This window comes from Pecten maximus, chromosome 11 (assembly GCF_902652985.1).
Source record: "Pecten maximus chromosome 11, xPecMax1.1, whole genome shotgun sequence".
NCBI lineage: Eukaryota > Metazoa > Mollusca > Bivalvia > Pectinida > Pectinidae > Pecten > Pecten maximus.
In genome coordinates this window covers 11,923,174-11,950,402 of record NC_047025.1, presented here as the reverse complement: position 1 = coordinate 11,950,402, position 27,229 = coordinate 11,923,174, and the positions used below count along the sequence as shown (strand labels likewise).

The 27,229-nt window shown below is 34.1% G+C and overlaps 2 protein-coding genes across 5 annotated transcripts in view; both read left to right on the top strand.

The window, feature by feature from the left end:
* LOC117338126 (beta-1,4-galactosyltransferase galt-1-like) overlaps positions 1 to 13,565 on the top strand; it is a 39,647-nt gene extending 26,082 nt beyond the window's left edge. Inside the window, exons 1-2 of one of the 3 annotated variants that reach the window (XM_033899337.1) lie at positions 1,873 to 2,693; positions 11,633 to 13,565. In XM_033899337.1, coding sequence (XP_033755228.1) covers positions 2,200 to 2,693; positions 11,633 to 12,569 — 1,431 coding nt within the window. In that variant the 5' untranslated portion in view covers positions 1,873 to 2,199 and the 3' untranslated portion in view covers positions 12,570 to 13,565. Of the gene's footprint in view, positions 1 to 1,872; positions 2,694 to 3,922; positions 4,763 to 11,632 lie in introns of those variants that run through there. The other 2 variants (XM_033899338.1, XM_033899336.1) reach the window with 2 other exon arrangements.
* Positions 13,566 to 26,176: 12,611 nt separating this feature from the next.
* LOC117337171 overlaps positions 26,177 to 27,229 on the top strand; it is a 109,628-nt gene continuing 108,575 nt past the window's right edge. For both annotated transcript variants that reach the window (XM_033898018.1, XM_033898017.1), the window contains exon 1: positions 26,177 to 26,273. In XM_033898018.1, coding sequence (XP_033753909.1) covers positions 26,177 to 26,273 — 97 coding nt within the window. The remainder of the gene's footprint in view (positions 26,274 to 27,229) is intronic.

The window sequence follows — 27,229 nt, the reverse complement described above, 5'->3', positions numbered from 1 at the left end:
CAAACTGAGAGTTGATGAACAATGACGTCCAAAATATGGGAAAATTCAGGAAAAATAAAAAATATTTCCTGCACTCAAATGTCATTTGATCATAATTATCTAGATCCTATGATGATTATGTGACACCAATGAGAACGGTATGAGACGTTTACTTATGGACTTCTTATGGAAGTCTTTGAAAAATTTTAAAGTGAGTATTGATGAAAAAAGTTGAAGTCCAAAGCGCGGTATAAAATTGAAAAGATAATAATAAATCCATATTAGTTTTCTATTAACGCACTCCTAGATCTCTAATGAATGTATATATTCCAACAGTTTACCCCCAAAAACTTTGACGTGAGATTTGATGAAAAAAGTTAAGTCCAAAACATTGTAAAATTAAAAAAAGAAAAAAAATCCACATTATTTTATTTTTCTCTAATATCACTCATAGGCCTTAAATGAATGTACATACCGAATTAGGAAGGGTGTTGGGATGTATAAACTTAACCGGTGAGGTAAATAATAAGAAACAGCTACATTTTCGTAATTTTGAACGGTTTTAGTTTTTGAAGATTTTCACCGATTTTATAGCTTTCGAAATCAGTCTTTTTATAGAAACCACAAAAACCTTGAAATTAAAAAAATGATAATATGAAATAAATAAATAAAAATACTTTGACTAAAGGAGACACCAATATATGTATTTATCCTGCAATTGGCACAACATTGTCTGAATATACGGCATTGTCGGAAAACAGCTGTATTTTAGAATCAATTCGACTGACCTACTTCGAAGTGAAACAACATTTAAAAGACGACCATATTTGGGACATTGTTGATACCGTTTCACTTTGAAATGCTTATTTTTTATAACTTTTGCATGATAAATAGAGTACATGGTCAATGTATTAAAATATAAGCTGTATCTTTGGCTCAGAATAAGGCTCGTCACTTTTGACTTTCTTTACCCTCGCAAAAATTAAAGACACTGACTATGTATTCCCTAGTGATCTATCATGATTTTTGATTTAAACATATTTTATTTGTAATTTACAATCTATTACAAAGGGAATGGGCACAAGTTTTCCAACTTATATTAAGCCCTCTCCCGATACAATTTTACATTGAGAGAAAATTTACATGATGACAGTTTTATTTACATATTTACAATCTAATTTTATAAGAAATAGAGAGAGAGAGAGAGAGAGAGAGAGAGAGAGAGAGAGAGAGAGAGAGAGAGAGAGAGAGAGAGAGAGAGAGAGAGAGATTTTATAAGATATTGATACAAATAATCTTATATATATGGGATATACATGTATATCTAAATACTTAATAAAGACAAATAGTTTTGTGGTAGACATAAGCGGACTCGGGCAACAATCACTTTGGTACACAATTCGACTTTCCTTTCGTTCAAACTTGTCTATCATGATTGTTGTTAATCATAAAGGGCGCATTCGATGTTGGCTAATTATAGAAGAGGAGCTCGACCTTTTGGTGCGTTAAATGACTGTAGAGATATATATATAATTTAGAGAGGAACTATCTGCCTATTAAAAACGGATACAAGACAATAGAACAGCTTGTGATATATTAAAGTATTTAGAGAAGAATTACAAGCCGTTAAAAAGCCTAGATAATAGAATATAGACGAACTGACATCCCAGTCTGGTTAACAACCTGTCTATGAATATATAGACATGTGTGGGTAAGAATTAGAGCTAAAAGATTACAGCTCAATTTAATTATATAGGCTTGGCTCCCTCTATTGTTTAAATCGTACACTAACGATCTAATCAGTGGCCACTTAATTAACATATGACCTTACCGCTGGATATGTACGTTAACTGGTACGACTATCTATTTGGTATACGTGCAGTTGAAGCGGGTTAACGTGGACATACTCCGTTTTCACATCCACAACACAAGTTATCATGTGTATTATAAATGATAAAGCTCGACGTAGTTTCAAGGAAATTTTATATTGCGGAGATTGACACTTGTGGTATATCAGTTCAGTATATAACACTACGGAGCAGACGAGATGTATATAGGCCGTCAAAAACTCCGGCTGTCATATTCTAACAGATCCGTGATACACGTGTTTTGAATTGCTGACGGAATTGTTTTCGAAATCATTGATAAATGTAAATTAATTCATATGAATTCATTACTTTTATAAACTTTTTTTCGGCTACAACAGGAAGTGACGTCAGGATGGTGTTCAAAACAAGGAGACATGGAGTTTTGGTTCTATGGGTGACGTTTTGTGTGTATGGTATCTGTCAGCTGTTTTTAATGACGATTCAGTTTCGTTACGAAAATTTTAGAACCCAAATTTCTTCAGAAATGGATGAAATTGACAGCAGTCAAAACATGACGATGGACATGGGTTTGAAAAAGACGGTCAACAAGACTTTACCACAGGAAATTCACCCTTTGCTGAAAAAATATCACGGTTTTATGCGTGTTGATAATATCACCGTAGAGGCTCAGACGTTCGCATTCTCGGCTTACATTTATAACTTAGGCAAACAAAATGTGGTGCGAGTCATTGTTCTTGCTATGCGTCAAAATAGTCTCGATCCGACTATCTGTCAACTCTACGGCACGGGGAATAAAAAACTGCCACAGTCTCTCAGTACGACAGAGGGAAATGTGTTTTACCAGGACGTTAGTCGTCAAGATATCAGAGAACACCATAATAAAAAGTAAGTCAGTTCTTGTTGAAGTTCAAGTCCAATTTTTGCATTGACTGACTTTTTCAACTTGGTTCCAAACATACAATATTAAAAATGTTACATGCATGAAACCCGAAGCTTAACACTTTGTTTATGATCGTTTATTTGGTGTTGATGTTTGAGTTTATTGTACTTTTGATTCATGACTTATGATTTTTATATGATTGGTATTGTAAATTAGCCAAAGCTGCCTGAGCGGTCACCTGTATTAAGCGACCACCTTATGCGCCCAGTCCATGGCCAGCGCGATGGGAATTGCTATCCATGTATAATGATCCACGAGTAAACAGAATTATGGTGCACTGTTATGTTGTATCCGGGTTTAATCTTTGGAGCCAGATAACCTTGAACGTATTGATAGTCTGATAAGAAATATAAAACGAAGGCTTAAATGATATCCTATCAGGGTTTTATCACAAAGACCGATATAAAGGTGGTCATTTTAGCTCATAAGCAACAACTTTTTAGGTCATCTGAGTCAGTATGACCTATAGCCATCGTGCTTCGTCCGTCGTCGTGTGCCGTGCGCCGTCCGCCGTGCGTAAACTTTTCACACATTTCAAACTTCTTAAGTTCCACTGATGGGATTGAGCAGACACTTGCCTGGAATTATCTTCAGATAGTCCTGACCAAGTGTTGTTGTTTTTCGGATTGGTTTGAAATCCAAGATGGCAGCCATGGCAGCCATCTTGAAAAACTGGTGCCATTGAGCTGGAAATTGGTGAGGATGTTAACAGAGGGGAGCCGACAAAGTTGTTATTTTTCAGCCTCGTAAAAACTTTGACATGGCAGCCACGGTGGTTACTATATAGTATATGATATATAGTATATGAAGAAAAGAAATCGGCGTCTACTATGAAGTAGTGTTAGCGTTACGTTACCTGTTTTTGGCTCCATCACCGAAGTTCTCTAAATAAAAACTCTACGATAGCCTAATACATTGACCTCCGGTTCTGTTGGCACGTTTGGACATCCGTAGCATGTACCTGTACAAAAAGGGGCGTTCGATGTAGTGTACCTATTGTGGACTACATGCATACGTATTCTACCATCGATTTATTATAAATATAGCCGAAGCGTTCATGCATTTAACCTTTCACATAATGATATCAGGTCGTGGCGGTATTTTCATTTTGTCAATGTGTACCCTGTGACGTCATTAATGAACACTTCATATTCTTTTGTTCTCGGTGGCATGTGCCATATTGCCGTATGAATTATAAGTGGATCCCCCGTATACAATGTACATTACGTATACGTGTGTTTGTTTGATTTTCCCGTATAACAATACAGCTATTCATGGGTGGATGAGTGTTATTATAGATCGGGGATAGTATTGTCAACTGTTCAGGTGTGTATGTTCTAACGGGACTCGTATTCTATACGGTAGACCGGGTTCGTGCTGTGTATACGAATGGTGAAGAAATGCATACACACTGACTGGTACTCAGAATGTACACTTTGGCGGTTGAGTTAAATACCGCTGTGGAATCATAGGTATATACTGACACAGAAGACAGACCTCGTGGTTTTCCGGACAGCAATCACACAAGACAAATATTAACGTATGTGCTTAATCTGTACGTAGTGTGTCGGTGATTGGGGACTCGGGTGTTCGAATGGCGGTCTTTACAGACGAAAATCATGAACAGAAAGAGATTATTGAAAGTGACTTTGGCGGTGCTGTGTGTGTATGTCTTTGGAAATGGTTTCCTCGATTTTGTGAATTACATACAGTTGGTAACGTATAACTTATACGAATGTGAAAACATGGCGGGCGTAGAAGTGACAGCACTGCCACAGCAGTGGCTTCGGGTGGACTCAGCAATGAGGGGTGGCGTTTGGTACTTCTCTGCTTTCTACGTCGGTCCGGATACTGATTATCCAGCAAGTCGTGCCAAAATTTTGATATTAGGTGCAAAGGAGATCCGAATGATCAGCGAGAACTTGTTTTGTCAGTTTTGGTTCCGGTATACAGATTCAACGGTACTAACAACACGAGTGAAACCGTTTCTGATCCGAGAACACCATTCCCTGAGGTAAAAAATGGCGCTGTTTTGTATGACATTGCCAACACATACGATTAAGCTTTACTGCAGTTTCATATAACAATATTCTGACAACAATATTCTTACTAAGACCGCCTTGTGGTTAAAAGAGCATGGACCCCCGAAATGTATACATTCTAGAGGAAGTGCAATTTTCATTGTCTATTGATCTAACCCTTTTAGAAATGTTTAGAATTGATATTTACACATCGGGTTTAAAAACTTGTCATCAGATTGATGTTAAGCCATACAATGTCTGTTTTCCAGTATGCATGTTAGGGCAGATAAAGGATGGGTGGTTCTAAATTCAAAACATAAGGACTAAAAGTATACTGAATCATACAAAAATGTTTAAGGCGCTAGAGAGATTTTGTGATGTTATATAGCAACGTAAGTATGGACACAACGATGACGTTACGCCCTCCGAACGAAACGCCCTGATCTCAAGACGTCGGGGAATCTAAGTTATGTAATATACACGTTATCCGTGTGTTCTGTCTCTCCCATGGGCCGATAGCGGAAGTTGACCGAAGACGCGACTGATTGGCGACTCATTGCTGACTCGGTATTCCCTTCTGAATATGCGTAGTTCCAGAATTTTTATTTAAAAAAAAAATGGAAACTTCTCATAATTATATTTTGGAACGAAAGAAAGAAAGAAGGAAAAAGAAGCGTTAAATACGAGTTACGGGTTATCTAAATTTTGTTCTTTTTGAAACTATTGATAGAGAAAAGAAAAAAAAATAGTGGAAGACAAGATTGGACTGGTCGGCTGTCGGAGATGGGCGTGTTATTGTAAATGATTTTGTTTAAAAAGTATTACATATCAATAGCATGTAAACGGCAACTGAAGGAAATTCGATCCTGGTTCTCAGTAGATTTAAAAACCTTTGGTGATTCTTTAGACTATTTCAATACAGTCTACTATCCTGTAAGTGTTTTCTCTATACCTGTAATAGAAGGCCTGTTAAATGCCTAATAACAATTACCCTCCATATAAAATGTACCGACCTGTATATATACATAGAGAACTAGGCTCTCCATTTACAATAAATTAAATTCAAATGTTTTCTCCACAATTCGACTTGTTTAAAATTTGATGGCAATACCTGTACACACATACAGTACATAACGGTTCAACATGTAGAGTAGTATATTATACTGGTGCAAGCCCAGTCTCCTCAGTTCCCATGACTGTTTTGTAGATAGACAAGTTCTTCGTATAATCTCAGTTATTTGCTGACAAAATGGAAAGAAGATTGTCCTCTCCTGACAGATCTATTTTCATTTTATCGAGATACACTTCTCATATCATATTGATCATATATTACGAAATGTAGAGTGTAGTTTAACGCCCGTGTCACCTTAAACTGTAAATCGGCCATTTTTTACCTGATAATACATCTCCACGGCAATAGAAAACCTGTAATATTCGGATGATCTCCGATATAAAATTAACGGTCTTATAATTGTACGTATCAACAAAGAAATTGCATTGTTTTCATATATTGTATTCATAAAAACGTTCATATTTTGTTTTACTTTTTATTTGACGAAGCTAACAAAACTTTGTGTATATACGTTAACGGCTGCGTCGCTAGTGACGTTGACAGTGGAGCATCGACAGCTTTACTTTTCGAAATGTACAAAATGCAAAAAATACAAATGATGGTCTCAAGACGAATACCTGGTCCAAGTTTCATCCTTAAATTAAGAAAATCCCTTCCTGTAGGAAAGCATTATTAAAGCCAAGGAAAAAATCTGAATGAAACTTTCCTTTAATGTTGTATATGTTTCCGTATGGAAAATGTTGTTACGGAATTTCCAAGGATCGTTGATGAATCTGGGGTCTGTACTATTGGTAATGTGAGATATTCAACCAATTAGCAAGCTTTTGATTACTGGCGATGATCATTAGTGTGGAGAAGTGGATCGATTGGACGTGATCCTCTGACATTGACAACCATAGAAACAGCGCTAGACAAACAACGCATTCCACGTGATCGATTGTTTACCTGCCTTACCGGCCGGTTGTCACCGATGAATGCAGATCTTCTCCCTGTAATCAGAGGTTAATGAATACTGCTATATTTAATACGATTTAGGGCGGGGGCGTTCAAGGGCGTTTATAAATCATATGCATTTCAGATGAAGACGGAGTTCAGTATATATGTGTAAATAACCTTACCAGATATGAAATTAAATACGGATTTATCTGTGAAATATCTATAACAGTACATATTTACCGTTGTATTTGAAACATTTTAGATGTTTTATAATAGAAATATCGTATCGAATTCGTGCAGATTTTCTTCTTTTAGTAATAATTCCCTAATTGTTTATTGTGAGAAGGCAATAAACCGTTGACTACAAACAATAGAACTCTTTTTCGTTGGGAGAACAACTTAGCCCAACGTTACACTCTCCTTTAAAACGAATTATTAATTTTTGGCAGGATTTATGAACAAATTTTCTCTTTTTTAGCTGACAATAACTTCTTCCTTATAAAGCCTGAAGGTCGTTTTAGGGAGTTTAGTGTCCCTTTCCGCTCTTTGAGATGCCTTTTCCGACAGCATTTACTATGGGTATGACGTCATTCACGAGGAAGAAGATCTATTCTGGAGTTTTGTTTTGTTTATAAATTTACCAGCACTTTAAATGTTTTAGTCACACCAGGGAAATAAAATAATGGAGGACATCTTTTATATTCAATTTTCATTGTAATTTTTATTGACATTGCAATGTATTATACGGCAGATTTCTATTGCCCCAAAATTGCTATTCATAATAAAAGAGCACCGGTATCGTACAGTTATAACCGAAGGTGAAGATCCAAGGTGTCTCGTGGTTAAATACTCCCAATACCCATATCGGCTTTTGTGAAATTAAGATTCTAATACACAATCTGTTGATTCATTAAGTTTAAGTTTATTTGACAATATCGTGTTACATAAATACATTTAAAAAATTGACACACGGAGTCTGTTGATTGTAAAACCTCCCGTTTGCACGTAATAATTATTTCCCTGTCTGAACTGGGGTTTATTTATCTACACCATCTTTAGTACACAGGGAAACATTTTTATGGAATGTCGAATACTTATATAGAACGTTGAGTGTTTCATTGTGTGATCATACTTTAAAATGATTTAGCGCACTTGGAAAGAAGGAAACAGTGTGTTTAAATTTGCAACCTAATGATCCCACTTCTGACACCATGTGTTCTGCTTCTGAAGTCAAACGGCACAGTCGAGAGATGACCGCTGCGAGTAATGCTGTTCGCGATAACATACAATGTTGTTAATTCCCAAGTAAACGATATGTTAGAGCATGCCCCAGTCTGTGGACATTCCAATATTGACAATAAATTCGTTGACTCTGTCACATATGTGATGTACCTGTGGGGGACATTTTAATGATTATTGTAAATCATATGTCTATCGGGTTCAAAACAAATACATGTATGAAACAGATGCGTTGACAATTTAAACAGACAAAAGCAATATTGGCAATGTTGTGTAATTATGTACATGTTTTAAGTGCGCATGTCAAATTGATATATATCCCCACGTTAGATAATTATGGACCAATTTAATATAAATGTATTTGACAACAGCTGGTGATACATTGTACATGTTATTGATTGAGAGTTAATATGAATTATTTGTTTATGTTATGCATCAAAGACAAACAATAGCGGTATATCTGTTTATTATATTCATTAATGAAGTAAAATAATTTTGTTTTGTTCTGCCCCCCTCCCTAAACAATGTCTTCAGTAATATCCTCTAACAATGTCTTCAGTAATACTAAATATATTTCTCGAGTGTGACTAATATTTTGATATTTTTCACGAACTATATGCAAATATTATTTTGCCCCATTGTCGTTTGTAAGCAGTGTTCTGATTGGTCAAATCAGAAAAAAAAAACTAGTGAAAAATATCACTTATATCGAATAAATAATTTTCGATATTTCACTGATAAAAATGTAATAAATATCAGTCTTTGATATTGGATACAACTCATTATTGCGATATGATTTAATTGACTTTTTCCTCCTAGAAAATTAGCTTACAAATAGCCAAACAACTACAATAATAAAGACACAACTTTAGTCACGGGATGATGAATAGTATGTTTATGAAACTGAATATAAAGTCGGTAACATGTTCCGGGTTTAACACATCATTACGATGTCGATATTAGATACCATGTCTCGGGAAAGGAAAGAATTTCATGCCAGGACAAAATTGTAGTAGCTGGTGGCTACCTCACTGAAAAACAAACGGGGAACACGTCACATGCTTTTCAGAGTAATTGGGATTATAACACAACCGCCTGGATGGTTGGGTGACACAGTGGTAACACTCTTGCCTTTCACCTCTAGGCGGAAGGGGTTCGATTCCCCGATCGGACGTGAAAAGGTATGGGGGTTAACTGTTCGACCACGTGGGTCCTCTGGTTTCCTCACAGAGTAAGACCCCTCGCGCGCTTCCATCCGGACCAATATATAACTTTTTTCGCCGTTGTATTAAAATTAATAAAGTTTACATTTACAACACAAATCACCTCGCTGGATAGTGACTATTAAAATAGTTCGAAGTATCAAAGTAGCGTGTAGTTTTCAATAGAAATGTATTTTGAAAATAAATTGAGTTAGATAAATTAGCAATTCCATATTTAGATTGTAAAAAACAGATCTAGGTAGCAATTGTTTGCAATTACAGCCACTGTTTTTTACAAGACTGTTGTTATTTGTTTACTAAAAGCATTCTTTATTTGTTTACTCAAAGCATTCTTTATTTACGTGTATTTGAGCAGTGTAAAATCACATTAAATATTTAAATACAAGTGCTACAAAACTTAACAATGCCGCATTTAAACTTAACATGCACTTCGAAAGTCTGGTAACGGTTCAAACAAATTGTTATTGGGGGGTTGGCTCTAATTTGTTGTGTCATTGATTCGATAATGAAAGCTTTAGAGTAATTTCCGGTGAGCGTCAAGATAGCAATTATGACGTCATTGATGTATCGGCACTGACGTTTTAATGAATTTTAATGAGTTTAGTAAAGTAAAATCTCTAGATATATGTGTCTATTTTTGCTGATACGAGATGTGAATGTCTTCTGTCTCAAATAACAAATCTCATAAACGCTCTAGGTAGGGTTGGATGACGTCATTGATATATATTACTATCGGTTTTGTATGGACGTGTAATCGCCGTACTGTACTTTGCATTTAGAAATATAATCGTATTTTATTCGCGTAATCGTAATCTGTTTGTTGTATACGTAATATACGGTGACATGTTTCCTCGTTAAATGTTAAGGTAAACATGATGCAGTAATAAAATTCCTCTGCAAAGTATTAAATCCACGTGGTTATCTCCCTTTAATGTCTGTACTACGTCTGCCAAGTTATTAAGAAACAAACAATGAAACATATCCTGCCATTTTGTGTCTTATTTCACAGAAAATACAATGGATTATTAAAAGTCGTTACATCGAAGATTGAATTAGATTAAAAGTCGTTATGAAATCATGGGATCATCAGAATACCATAGTGATTTTAGGCCAAAAAATATAATGCTTGTTTCCTGTTCACGGCCGGCATGTGTTGTGTATCTCAAGGAGTGTATTGTTTAAGTCAGGGATGCTGCCCATGATGACCCTTATCAATTGTTTTCGTTTCAACTTAACTTTCCTGTTTATCCTATTGTTTTGTTCTCTTTTGTTTTTTGTCTTTTTTGTTTTTATATTTTGTTTTTTGTTTGTTTTTGTCCCCCCCCCCCCCCCCCCCCCTCAAATTGCAGTATATGAAAGATATGCATACACACAATACTGAGAGAGTGTTAGAATAAATGAATAAATTAATCGCCTGGTAAACAAGTGTATTATATTGTGTAACATATATAAAACCTAGTCTGAAAAGGATTGATTTGGTTAAGTATATAGCGACCTTTCAATACAATAAGGTCATTTAAGGACGGTACATATATTGACCTACTTAAATATGTCTGACTTAAAGCGACTATAACTGTAAAAATCACTGTTGGAATCTGAAGAATTTTGTTTTATTAAAAAATCTGATAACTAAGATTTCCCCTTAATTACGAAAATTGAAAATTTAATATTTGTATATGTATTGACTATTATGATTAATGAATAGATATTGTTTAAACTAAAAGTGTCCGCCATCTTGGTTTGTAAATATCTAAATCGGTCCGAAACAATAACATTACAATAAGATTACAAGTCGCTAGGTAAAACACAACGCTATACACGGACTCGTCATTCGCTCCCACGTGACATCATTCTACTTTGTCCGTGCAGAATTATTTAGGAACATCACTCGTAAACATAGATTTATAAAACATTTTCTACGGTATAGGCACGGGTATCGTTTTTTCCAAGTCACATTTCTCTATTTATAAGAAAAAATCAGTGACTTAATGAGTATGAATTTTACAGATATACATGTAGTCGCCTGAAAGTTTCTTCAAAGTGAGGTTTCACCGAAATTAGAAATAGAAAACAGAATAACATTTCTACATGTACCATATAATCCTAGCTATTCACGTGACAAATATGTACCGCTATGAATGCCATTGTCAAATTGTTGTCCTTGTCATCATTATTATGACGTCATTATTTCCTTGTTGGATACCACTGGCAGGCCTTTCATGGAAAATATGTGCGAACATAATGGGGTGAATTTATATATTTTATTTCGAAATACTGTAAATGCTTACAAAAAGGCTGCTCAGTGGTGTTGGAAATATTATGAAGAAAAGCAAGTTATTAAAAGATGTGAAGAATGTTGATTTTTTTTAAATCCTCATTTTTGTGTTTTCCAGATATGCTGCTGCCTATTTCACGTGCAATGTGCCTTACAATATAAAACCAGCAGGAGTATCCTTGACAACTCAACGATGCGAAAACCCGTCCAACTTTTTGCCAATTCAATACCCCGAGAAACAAAAATGGCAATTTACCGTGTGCGTCACCCCACTCAACTTCCGATACAGCAAGGCGTACGAATTGGTGGAGATGATTGAAATGAACCGGATTTTAGGAGCCGACCATTTTGTGTTTTACAATTACAGTACGCATGTAAACGTAGACAAGGTTTTGCAGTATTACATTAAAATGGGACTTGTCGAGGTCGTACAGTGGCACCTCCCGATGAGGGTCGATGTGTGGCCAAAGGTTAAAGGTCACACGACCGAAATTCATTATTTTGGTCAACTCGGTGCTTTAAATGACTGCCTTTATAGAAACAGATACAAAAGTCAGTATTTAGTTTACCAAGATCTAGACGAATTTATTTTCCCGTATAAGCATAAAAATTGGAGCGAAATGATAGGTTCTTTAGCTCAACGCAGTGTGTATATGTTTAGGAATACATTCTTTCGTAAAGACTGGAACGATACCGATGAATTTTTTGACGGAAAAGATCTAGCTGTGAAGTATAAATCTACGATACTTTTAAAAACAATGAGAGAGGCAAAGATATTTGGTCTAAGACAACGATCTAAATACATCATCAACCCTAGAAAAGTAGATACTGTTGGAATTCATAATGTGTGGAAAGAACGATCAGGGAGTAGTTTACTGAATGTGCCACCAGATGTCGCCTTAATGCATCATTACAGAAACTGGGAAAATCCGCATGATAAGATGAAGCGCGAGGATGGTTTAATAGCACTTCAATACAAGGATGAGTTACTGGGGAGATTAAAGAAAGTCTGGACAACCCTGAAGGACGTGGAGTTAGGGCCATTGGGATACTAGATATATTCTCCTAGATAGAGTTATCGCCCCTGTGTAAGTCTCGTCCAAACAGAACTTTGTTGCTTGTGCATTATACGCCAACCACAGGGGCATGTCTAGTTATAATAAAAATAGCCAGAAATACCTTTATCTTTATAAATAGGTATTTCTGGCCATTTTTCTATATAAGACTAGACATGCCCCTGTGCACCGACTGTGAATCAGGAAATGTGTTTGAAAATATAGGGGCGATAGTAATTAACGTACATGTATTTATTGTTGTTAAAGAATGTTTGAGTCTATTTTTGCATACTTTGTTACATGGTTACATTGTTTTTATCGTACATAACGATTTGTGTTGACCAATTCCTCAATCGGAAGTGATTTGTAGTGATTTGGGTATGAGAGATATTTTCATATACATATATGCGTCGACTTCAGCCCAATCACATTTTCTCAAGAAACATTTTCCCATTTTTTCTGAAATTTGTACAACTTTTCATTCTCATTTGTGATGAAAGCTTGAAATAAAATCAACATATTCCCCCATAACGTTAAGTAATTTAATCTTGCTTTTAACAAGCATTTTCATTGGCTTAAAATTTATGTTATCAACTCATAACGTAAAAAAAGGCATTTGTAGCGTCGCTTTTGATTGGCTGATAAGGGGCGTTATAATGTCTGATAGAAAAGAGTGAACCAATAAAGTGGGATTTCACAGGGGTTATTGATGGCGAAGTAAATTAGAAGGATTAACTGGAATATATTTTCATGTTATGGAGCTATAACATACACAAAAAAATGAATAAATAGATAAATAACAAAAAAAAAAAATCCGAAGTGTTCTCTCATCCTAAACTTTAATTAAAGTGCATTTTTTTCTTCTTTTTTTTTTTTTATCCATAACATAAAACTAAATTCAAGGTAATCCTTAATTTTTCGGCAATTTCAACATCATTTCGGATTCGATGTGATAGACTGAACCAGAGAAAATTTAAATATGAAAGATCTACAACATCCCCCCCCCCCCCCCCCCCCCCCCCCCCCCCCCCCCATAAAACTGCATATGTTTTAATAAAAAAAAAAACCGTATGAAATTTTCTTTTACCTTTAATTTTACGCAGGAAATGCGAGTTTTGTATGTTGAAAATCGGTAGGTAGTCATTGTTACGATAACAATGTATTACGGAAGACAATTGACAATATTTCCTTACCAATATGACCGCGAAAACAAAACAATGAAGGGAATTTTTGAATTCATATCTTTGATATAAATCACAGGTTTTGTTTCTCTCAGAAAACCACATACAATTTTTGGGGAGTTTTTTGTTTGGGACTATCATTTTTATCGTTTTTGCATTTTCTCAGTATCTCTTATATTTACTATGGCAGTCAAATTTGGTGCAAAGATAGCTATGAAGATCGATGGGTCAGATAAGAAATACGTAAGACATTTGGAAAACGTAAAATTATGGTGCATTTTGAACATTGGCGGAAACTCCTTCAAAATATTCAAACTGTGTTCACGTTTTCTATCGCAACATTTCTGTCAAGTTCGTCAAGCCTCGATTTGATTCCGAGCTTTGGCGGAATTGGCCTAGATGTTCTTGCGTAAAAAGTACCCGTAACTACGGAATGAAACCATCCTGAATCGGATTATATTTGAATAATGAAAGTAATTAATTATATTTAATGATATGACGGGTTACATTGTTGAATTGTTTTTTTCTTCAATGAAATTGATGATGGATTTTACTGAAACTATGTGTTCGAGGTAGATTTGTAAATGTGTTAAATCAATATAGTTTCAAACCTCTCGTCAATTCTGACACATTTAGTCCAGTTACAAGAGTTTTCTGGATATTTTCGTGACCGACATAGTATTCCGAATCGATATCGGCCTCTAAGTATCAATGTAATTCTGCCAGAAGCATTATTAGTTTTGCGTATTGGCTATATAGATAGCCCGAGTTTCCTCTGGCCTTGTCACCAGACAGTGACTAGAATGTTAGATATCTATCTGTCAGAATGTCCAAGTCTGGTGGCAGGGTCAGAGGAAACTCGGACTGCTATATATATTGAAGTTACGTTTGGAAATTAATTATGTTATGACACGTTGATGTTTTATTTTGATAAAGATATTTCTTAATATTGATTCGTTGTCCAATTTCTCGAGAAAATATTTCCTGTAATATAGATATTGTAATTAATGTTAAGTGTTTGTTTTCACAATCACTTTCCCACAAAACATCTGTTTTAATTAAAGGTTAATAAGATACAATTGATACAATATGTCATTGGAGTATTTCGATAAGTATCTTGTGTAATGCTTTCAACCACTTTATTTATAGTTTAAATACAGCTTTAATACTAGACCATATATCAAGATGATATTTTTAAGATTTTCAGACTTAGTTTCAAGCCTTGTTTTTTGCAATGACAATGACAATTGTTTATTATCATAAACTGTACAGTGCAGAGAATATGAACAATAACAAATTGATAACAATGATACATGGTAAAACAGGATGGACATTAGTATTGTGAATTAATTATCTCATTTATATCAATGATCAATTTAGTCAATGAATTAAGTTCATTTTTAGTTACGTAATTGAATAATGCATGATAAAAATTATTTGGTGTATCATAATAATATCTAGACATATGTTTCCGTCTGCTATTGAGTATAAGTTGCTGATCACAGTTACATATATATAATGAAATTGGTCGCCTATTTCTGTTAAATTACATCAAGTGCATATTCTGTTTGCAAGTGGCATATTATACCATCTACAACTTTCAATTGGTATTTTCGTGTAACCTTTTCTAAATTTGTTGATAGTACAATGATTGTATTCGTATTCAAACACTTATTATTAAGATGAGCGAATTACGAAATAGCTCTTGTTTATAAAGGAATACGACAGTCGTGGAGGTGAAAATTTTAGTGTTAGCTGGGGACAATGAGTTATCATCCAATCTAAGAAGAAAAGGTCTTGTAGGAATGTTTAATCTACAAACGTATGGATTCATACAACCAATTTATAATGTTATGTCGTTGCCTGGTCGTACGCTACATGATTTAAATGGTACTAAACTCGGCACTCCCGTGCTAATTATACATACATGGTTACACATACATGATTACATATATATGGTTACACATACATGGTTATATATACATGGTTATACATACATGGTTATATATACATGGTTACACATACATGGTTACATATATATGGTTACACATACATGGTTATATATACATGGTTATACATACATGGTTATACATACATGGTTACACATACATGGTTATACATACATGGTTATATATACATGGTTATACATACATGGTTACACATACATGATTATACATACATGGTTACACATACTAAATGGTTATACATACTACATGGTTATAATACATGGTTATACATACATGGTTATACATATATGGTTACAGATACATGGTTATATATACATGATTATATATACATGGTTACACATACATAGTTATACATATATGGTTATATATACATGGTTATACATACTAAATGGTTATACATACATGGTTATACATACATGGTTACACATACATGGTTATATATACATGGTTATATATACATGGTTACACATACATGGTTACACATACTAAATGGTTATACATACATGGTTACACATACATGGTTACACATACATGGTTATACATATATGGTTATACATACATGGTTACACATACATGGTTACACATACATGGTTATACATACATGGTTATACATACATGTTTATACATACATGGTTATACATACATGGTTACACATACATGGTTATACATACTAAATGGTTATACATACATGGTTACACATACACGGTTATATATACATGGTTATACATACATGGTTACACATACATGGTTATATATACATGGTTATACATACATGGTTATACATACATGTTTATACATACATGGTTATACATACATGGTTATACATACATGGTTACACATACATGGTTATACATACATGGTTATACATACATGGTTACACATACATGGTTATACATACATGGTTATACATACATGGTTACACATACTACATGGTTATACATACATGGTTATAATACATGGTTATAAATACATGGGGACACATACATGGTTATACATACATGGTTATACATACATGGTTACACATACATGGTTATACATACATGGTTACACATACATGGTTATACAAGCATGGTTATACATACATGGTTATAATACATGGTTATAATACATGGTTACACATACATGGTTATACATACATGGTTATACATACATGGTTATACATACATGGTTATAATACATGGTTATAATACATGGTTACACATACATGGTTATACATACATGGTTATACATATATGGTTATACATACATGGTTATATATACATGGTTATATATACATGGTTATACATACATGGTTATAATACATGGTTATAATACATGGTTACACATACATGGTTATACATACATGGTTATACATATATGGTTATACATACATGGTTATATATACATGGTTATACATACATGGTTATACATAATACATGGTTATAATACATGGTTACACATACATGGTTATACATACATGGTTATACATATATGGTTATACATACATGGTTATATATACATGGTTATACATACATGGTTATACATATATGGTTATACATATATGGTTATACATACATGGTTATACATACATGGTTATACATACATGGTTATACATACATGGTTATACATATATGGTTACACATACATGGTTATATATACATGGTTATACATACATGGTTATACATACATGGTTATAATACATGGTTATAATACATGGTTACACATACATGGTTATACATACATGGTTATACATATATGGTTATACATACATGGTTATATATACATGGTTATACATACATGGTTATACATACATGGTTATAATACATGGTTATAATACATGGTTACACATACATGGTTACACAAACATGGTTATACATACATGGTTAAACATACACGGTTATATATACATGGTTATACATACATGGTTACACAAACATGGTTATATATACATGGTTACACATACATGGTTACACATACATGGTTATACATACATGGTTATATATACATGGTTATACATACATGGTTACACATATATGGTTATACATACATGGTTACGCATACATGGTTACACATACATGGTTATACATACATGGTTACACATACATGGTTACACATACATGGTTATACATACATGGTTATATATACATGGTTATACATATATGGTTATATATACATGGTTATACATACGTGGTACACATACGTGGTTACACATACATGGTTATACATACATGTACATGGTTATACATACATGGTTATACATACATGGTTACACATACATGGTTATACATACATGGTTACACATACATGGTTATACATACATGGTTATACATACATGGGGACACATACATGGTTACACATACATGGTTATACATACATGGTTACACATACATGGTTATACATACATGGTTATACATACATGGTTATACATACATGGTTATACATACATGGGGACACATACATGGTTATACATACATGGTTATACATACATGGTTATATATACATGGTTATACATATATGGTTATATATACATGGTTATACATACGTGGTACACATACGTGGTTACACATACATGGTTATACATACATGTACATGGTTATACATACATGGTTATACATACATGGTTACACATACATGGTTATACATACATGGTTACACATACATGGTTATACATACATGGTTATACATACATGGGGACACATACATGGTTACACATACATGGTTATACATACATGGTTATACATACATGGTTACACATACATGGTTACACATACATGGTTATACATACATGGTTATACATACATGGTTATACATACATGGTTATACATACATGGGGACACATACATGGTTATACATACATGGTTATACATACATGGTTATATATACATGGTTATACATATATGGTTATATATACATGGGGACACATACATGGTTACACATACATGGTTATATATACATGGTTATATATACATGGTTATACATACATGGTTACACATACATGGTTACACATACATGGTTACACATACATGGTTACACATACATGGTTATACATACATGGTTATACATACATGGGGACACATACATGGTTATACATACATGGTTACACATACATGGTTATATATACATGGTTATATATACATTGTTACACATACATGGTTACACATACATGTTACACATACATGTTACACATACATGGTTACACATACATGGTTACACATACATGGTTATACATGTACATGGTTACACATACATGGTTATACATACATGGTTATATATATATGGTTAAGTATGTAAATTTTACATGGTTACACATACATGTACATGGTTACACATACATGTTACACATACATGGTTACACATACATGGTTATACATGTATGGTTAAGTATGTAAATTTTACATGGTTACCCTGTATGTGTCAAAATAATTGCGCTGGAATCAAATTAAATGATTGAGCGTTTACCTATGGAACCTAACCTTGAGCTCATGGATATTTTTATGAAAACTGTCCAATTTTTCTATTGTACCTGTATGCCATGTTCAAATATTTATACCTAACTACCGGTTTCATCGCAAATGGCACAACCTCCATTATACAACAGTTAATTATTCATTTTACTGTACGGCTTTCAGAGTAATTGATTGTTTTCCCTATCGATGACAAGGCATCTTTTTAGCGGCAATTTCCCGTAAAATGTCATTGTATTGTTATACAACTGTATACAAGTTGGATCAAATTAGCACCATTCATAGCATTATAGGACAGTTCACAATTGTTCAAGATCTGTCCATGCATGTACAATCAACTGGCGAATGATGTTTTTGGATAATAGTAAACTTCACTTTTATGTTTTAAGTTCTGAATTTGACATAATAAGGATTCCCTGTGATTTATGTATTTTTATCATTATAATTTTCAATTTAAACGTGTTTAAAATAAATGTGAGTAAATTTGATTACAAGCAACAGATCTCATCTCCATGTGTGTATTAGATATATAATTACGTGTACATATGTGTAGTTTTTATAATTAACTATTTATCGTATCTCCTGCGCAGTATGGCATTACTGAACTTTTTTGTGATAACAATCCTCATTTTGGTCCTGGCTTTTGCGAGGACGTTTAAGCTCAAACAAATAAATAAGCAAACAAGTAATTGTGTTTTCTCTAGTCAAAGCCACACATTGCCACTTCATACAAAAGGATGCATTGCACAGGGACTTGGAAGAAAATGTTAATTAACTGCACGTATATCATCTAATACAGTATGTATGTATAACTTTGGATAATGTACCAAGTCCCTGTGATTCATAGCATTAATGCAATGATAATGTGAACCGCATTAATATTTTGAAAATTAATTAGTAATTTGACAAGTATAGTATATTACTGTTATCGGTGTGATAGTGTAGATAGTGTTAAAAAACAGTTAAAGGGAGATAATCGTCACTCATGATTGTGATTATTGAAAAATCGTCACAGATGACAAACCAACGTCTGACTGGGAATGTGTCAGTGTTTTATACATTTTTTACGTGACTTCAAGTCAAACTACATCTGTTTTAGATTTGTCAATGATGAATTAGCATTTGATTTTCACAACAATGGTGAGAGTAAGTGAGTGATAGATATTTTGCAGTGAATTAAAAAAAATGCGTATTGATTGATGTTCTGTAAATGTATTTGTGTATATAAAACAAAAATCAATGCTACCATTTATCATTACGTTATGATATAAAGCCAAAATGTCGGCTAGTTTAATTGTGTTATCATTCAAATTAGGGTAAAAGCCATTAGAGGAAAACTTAACACAATGTTCATAAGGCCGAATATAATTGCTTGTCACAACTCTTATTATGCAGTAAATTCTACTTTGGATTTCAATATCACAATTTTGATGGCACTTTCCTCTTAACACTGTAGTTGATGTGGCTGATCTTGACCGAATAGAATTTGTTTTATTTTTTAGTAATTAAAATACATACGGTGTGATGTCGCTATACACATGTACATACAACTGACTTTTCCGCGCCGAAATAATGAACATGAATTTACGTATTGTCTATCACGAAATGATGAACATGAATTTAAGTAGTGTCTATCACTTACAAGTATGAGAATCCTCGCATTATATATTTACATTGAAACTTTAAAAGTCACTGATCTTGAGATCTTAACCTCAGAAATGCATGATTACTGATTGTAAAGAACAATATTTGTTTATGGAACATTCTAAAAGCGAAAGTCAATAGAGAAAAATTAGTAATATGAAATATATCTTTATCTTTTTTTCCCCCCGGTACAGTATTTTAAGGACGGTATAATTGGTTTTCAAAGCTATAGACTAGCTGACTATGGTTCTATATCATAACAATGCTTAGGTAGTATTGTTTTTGTTTGTGTGAGTATGTGATATGAGAAGATTTGATACCAAATGTATCAATAAATTAGTTACAATGTTGACTTAATTTAATGTTTTCATCGTTGTGCTGTCAAACAGCAGGCTTTAAAAATCTATTTTTCAATTAAAAAATGATATTCTTTTTTCTTGTTTGTTGTTTACTTTCTTTTGTTTACAGGAACTCTCAAAATACTTTCTAGATTTCTAGATTCTAGATGGTAGTCTAAAACTATCTCGGGTCAGAGGGATACGTTCAGGAAAAACGCAAATTAAATGGACAAATAACATCGCGATGAAGTAAATACTAGGCATCGATTTCCTTGTGGACTTGCATCTCATTCCAAGTTGGTGTTTTCGGATAAAACAAAACTGGTTTAGATAAAAAATATTATACAGTCTTGGTATTTCTGAAATTAAGATGGACGAGAAGAACATTTTCAGCTTACAGAACTGTAAATGCCCTTAATGGCGGTAAAGAATAAAAACCTATGTCTGTCTGGATACGCTTGCAAAATGAGGTAGTAATTATAACAAAAATGAAGATTTTTTTTGGTAAAGATATTTTTTAAGTATGGTTAAAATTGAAACAAGAAATTAATTGCCAGGTGAAAACACCCATCAAAATTCTGGCATAGAGTTGTTTAAGGTAGCAAGGTCAAGTAAAGGTCACTTACTAATTCTAGAAAAATATCAGGGCGCTATCCACTTATTTAGACGTATTTAGATCAAAACTGTCCATGCATATACATAATCTAACGGTCAAGTCAGAGATTGCCTCGAATAAGTTCATGTTTCGGGGTACCAAGGTCAGCCACAGGACACCGTAACTTTCGCTCGTCGGGACGGGAGCTATTTATACCCTTGGCCTCGGCCGTAGATAGCAAATGGAAGGTTGTTTTTAAACAGTGTTGTGTCAATACAAATGAGAACACAACTTATGTATTTGATAAGTGACAAGTGTGTTCCTTCTGACACATTTGTGTACCTGCTGACCTTGACTGTGACCTTTGACCTACATCGGTCATATATATAGTATGTTATGTGATAGGCCGTTTACACTTGACGTGTGTTCCCTCTGACGAGGCCTTTCCATTTGTACTATATTTGCTGACGTTGACCGTGACCTTTGACCTATATTTAAAAATTCCGCGAACTATGTTGTCTTCTGACAACACTTGTAAAACCAAGCTTCATAAATTCATCCGGTATGAGAAATGCACCTCAAACGAGCTGGCCTCGGCACTTCCTGAGTAAATGCAGACTATTTCAGTGGGTATTTTAGATTGGTTATGGGTCTGTTTTCTATCAAAATCTGTATAAAAATGACACCACAATTTTCCTTATAGTTACCGAATGTTGATAACAATACAACCCCCAAAACGTCAAAAATATATTATACATACTACGATAGGTCTTATTACACAAAGACTGACAAAATTGCAGGTCCCTGTGTCTGGGGACACTGTGAATTCGTGGACTTGAAACAAACACACGATCTAGGTTGAAAAAACAGATTCTCAAAGCAGGAGTTCGTTGGTCTACAGTTGTAAATCAGCAGAAAATGTCATTTTTAACAGAGAGCTATTAATGCAGTGTAAGAGAACTTTCAGATCAATGGGAACACAAACGAACCGGAGATTAAGTTTAAAATGTCCTTTTCAAGATGGAGGCCATGACGTTAATCCTGATACTTGAGAAGTTTAAACTGAAAAGTTTTCCACACACGACATACGATGGCAATAGGAATCCTGGTCCAGAGCAGATGTCCTAAAACTCGAGACTTCTCCAGGTTCACAATTGATGTGAAACTTGCTTGGAATGACCCGACGACCAAGTATGTATTTTTTTTTTTTTTTTTTTGCTTTTTTTTTTCACTCCTTAAATCCACGATAGCTGTCATTTCCACCAGTCCTCGGTCCAACATGGCTGCTACATTGGCTATTTTTGTAACACGATAACTCAATAATGTTTTAATAAAGAACCTTTATCTTAAGCTTCCTTTGGATATAGATGAATTATTTTTTCGAGATAACATCCAATATTACACAATCGTTCTCACTGCCACCTGAAAATGTAAAGTTAAGTTCAGATGATCATAATTGCCCACGGGATCATAATTGCCCACGGACCTCTTGTTTTACTGGTGGCAACCTGCAATCTAATTAAAATCTAGATGGCCATTCTCACTCCGTTACATGAACATATAACAACATCACATAAGGGGTCACGTTCTGATGACCTTTGAGATGTGTGTATTTCACTTTCAGGGCGAATTGTCAATTTGTCGATGTCGTCGAAGCAAACCATTTGGCACAGCATGTATATAGTTATATGCTTTGTGGGCGAAATGACTTGAAACAAATTGACAGATTATGCAAGCAGTGCAATCTAGTCATGCTTATTCGCACATATAAAATTCACTTCCAAAATTCTGGAAGTAGTCATTTGATTGGTTAATACAAAAGGTCACTCCGACGTGACCCCTTATGTGATGTTGTTAGATGTTCAAGTAACGTAGTGAGAATGACCATCTAGATTTTAATTAGATTGGGCAACTTGATATCCGTATGCTTTACCTAGTATAGGATAATGAATGCACTCCAATTGGTATGAGAACATTGCGTTTTGATGGAGAATAATTCGATTATAACACATTATATTGTTACTCAAAAGTGGCATTTTCTGCAGAATATATACTGGAACATAATTATATTTCTCGAGATTATATTTTCGTTGATTTCATGGACCCCTGCGCTTAATCCAATGGTACAAGCTCTTTTGAATTTATAAATCATTAATTGACTTGACTTTTTGTTATGAGTCGAATTCATTGGAATTTTCATCAGCCTGAATATTACGGTGAAATTTTAAAAGGAGGTAGGCTAATGAAAATACTCATTACATATATATATATATAAAACCCATTCGTACAATACTCCAGTCCGTCATTAGCGAACAAAAATTGGTTGAAATATTTGATAAAACAACGGTTGTTCCAGCATTAATAAGGTATCAATTTGTTTGAAATATAGCGTAGTCATCTGCTTATATTTACATTTGTCTGGCATTGTCGCTATATAGTCTGTTTGAGAGCTCTGGCATTGATGTACGTTTAGTTTAAACAATATTTTATTCAGTGGAAACATCAATAAACATATACATATAATTCCAAATGAATAGGGATTTGACAGTAAGCTTAAAAGCTTATGTAAGTCATCTCCCTAGATGTACGTTTAAATGCCATCCATACAACACAAACCGGAACTACAATATCCATGATAATTAAGTTTAACGACTAATTAATTTGTCTACATTATTTGTTATAAAAAATATGCCATTTGCGCATTAAGTTGATAATAAAATGATTAACAAAATTGAGGTTTTTTTTTTAATTTTCTATATACTATTTTGTTTGCCAAAAAGCACGCGACCATGTTCCGGCTGTTCAAACGACTGACAAAAAATCTGCTGACTGTCGGTAAGGCGGGAATTATGAATTTTAAATATGAATTATAGCATTTAAAAAATAAAAACAGTAAAAGGAATGTAAATATAAGCGTTGAACTGTTTTGTTTGCTTGCAAAGCTCTGGCATTCAAATAGATCATAAATACCATACAAAAACAGTTCAATGCTTTAAATAGTTTGCGCTGTAATACCAGAGATCTATATAAGTATCTGGTAATACGTACAAATGAAGACCGAGACACGATTGCGAGCACGAGTTATGTCCCATACGCCGTGCAATTTTTAGTTACTCACGTTTGCGTTTTCGGTTGGTCGGGAAACAGAAAAAAAAATTAAAAATGATCAGTTAGTCCTTATATTCCTCAGTTTCTTTTAGTAGTACGTGATTTTACCACCTAGGTGTCGATGATAAACTATACTATATATAAGATTACAGCGATATCAAATAGAGATCCATGTCGTCAATGTAGATAACTGTAGAATTTTTGGTATTTCACGGGTCATGGTTTTATCAAATATGTCATACGATTAGATAACATCAACTAACGTGGACCCGTATGTAGAGTTTTGACGGGATCAAAGTGTAGAGTCCGAGCACTACATTCCATGAACTGTAGGTTGGCAATGAATTGTTGAAACATGGACATTTTAAGGAAGAAATTGTACACCTAGAATTAGTAACATTATCGATCAAAATCAAATGATTGAAACAAAAATCATATGAAAAGGCATGACCTAAATAAACCAAGTGTTCATTTTAAAAGTTGAACTGTGAGTTGAAAAGTTTTTTTTAACGTACGCGAAGGGTCTTGCTGTGGGAGGAAACCGGAGAACCCAGTGAAAACCGATTTAGTCGGGCCGCTGACCCCATACCTTAAATCACGTCCGATCGGGGAATCGAACCCCGGCTAGGTGAAAGGCAAATATCTTACCATTGTGCCACCCGAAAAAAAAACCTAAGAAAAAAAACAAAACAAAAGCCAATTGCTTAAGAAATAAATATATGTGTGTCATGGTGTAATATTACTGGATCATTTCATCTTAATCGAACCATGAAGAGTAATTGTACATAAATTTGAATGAATGTAGGGAGTCTTAATCGTTTCTGTCTGCTTACGGTTATTTAAAATGTACGCGTGTGCCAGAAAAAAAATATACATGTATGTTTTTGGTATTTTTGGACAGTGTGCACGTGCCGGCCTTTCCAACACCAGACTCTGCATGCATGTGTAACGAGGAAGCATGGCTTGGTCAAGTAGCTATATATCGATTGAAACTTTTCCTTTCACATTTAGATAATGTTAGGTTATCGGGGATGTTATAACATCTATATCATTAGATACATGTCAGCACAAATTTGATAAAAATGATGCACATTTAAATAAGTATTGAAACAAAGTATATCAGATATTGCTAACATATTGTAATTGATGTTTATTTATATTGATATAGCATGAAGAAAATAAACAAAATTCATATTTATAATGAATATATAAAATCATAAGTTACCCCATATTGGGCCCCTGAAGTGACATCTCGCACCTGCCTTGCACGTTCTTTTGTTTACAGATGGCGCTCTCGTCCGGAAGTGATTTTGTGTTAGTGGTAACTCAACATGGCGCATGGCCCGGACTGGGTCTCTCAGTCTTGGTGTTTCTTATGGATATTTACGCTTCTTTTGAGTGAATCTCAAACAAAAAAGACTCAAACATGTAAGTATTTATATATTTCTATTGATACATGTAAAGAAATGCAGTTAAAATGAGGTCAGAGATGTATTTTTAGTGGTTCGTGTTGAACCCAAGAGATAGGTGACAAGTTCGCACTGCGATTTGCTATCGATCGCTGCATTAGCAAGCGTGGTGAGATGTTAGCCCTGTTGTGTGTGTGGGATCGCGATGTCGTCTGAATTCAGGAATGCCAAAAAGTGTTTGTGTAGTGTCTTCTTGTCGTGGTTTATATTTGACACAATTTTGTTGTACAGAGATGCCGTACCTCTTATTTTAAACGTAGCGAATTTGAAAGTAGACTTTTCTAATACACAGCTACAATACACAAGGTTATATGCCTAAATGGGAAATGGTTGTTTACATTTTGTTTCAAACCCCATTCTATGTAAGATTAAATTAGGTCATTTAAAAAGTGAGTTTTAAACAATAATAAATATGCATTATTTTTTTTAAACACAAATGGTATGACTTTAATTTTTTTTCAGCCATGAGTGTTAGCATAAATAAAGAAATCGGTCAAATCAGAGACCTATTGTTATCATGTTTTCCTCTGGTCAGATGGAGATTTAAATAGGATGGGAATTTTAGAAAGCATATGGAAATACATTGTTGAAGCCTTAGGTCTCGATACAGCTGTGCCATTGCTACTGTACATAGTCTACTAGTATAGGTATAGGCTAAGCTACATGTATACACTGTCTTATATATATATACAGCAGTAATGGACCGACAGATGAAACAGATGTACACGTTTAGTTAAAATCTCATCTAGATAGGTAACTGATTTCCTGTGTCTAATTTACTAAATAATTTTGTAAGTTCTAAGCTGATATCATGTCAGAAATGGTATCCTAAACTGCATGCTAAAGTTCTAGGGTATCTGAGTGATAATGAAAGGCTATAGGAGTATGCTGTTAATTTCTCATTAAAAATCCAGA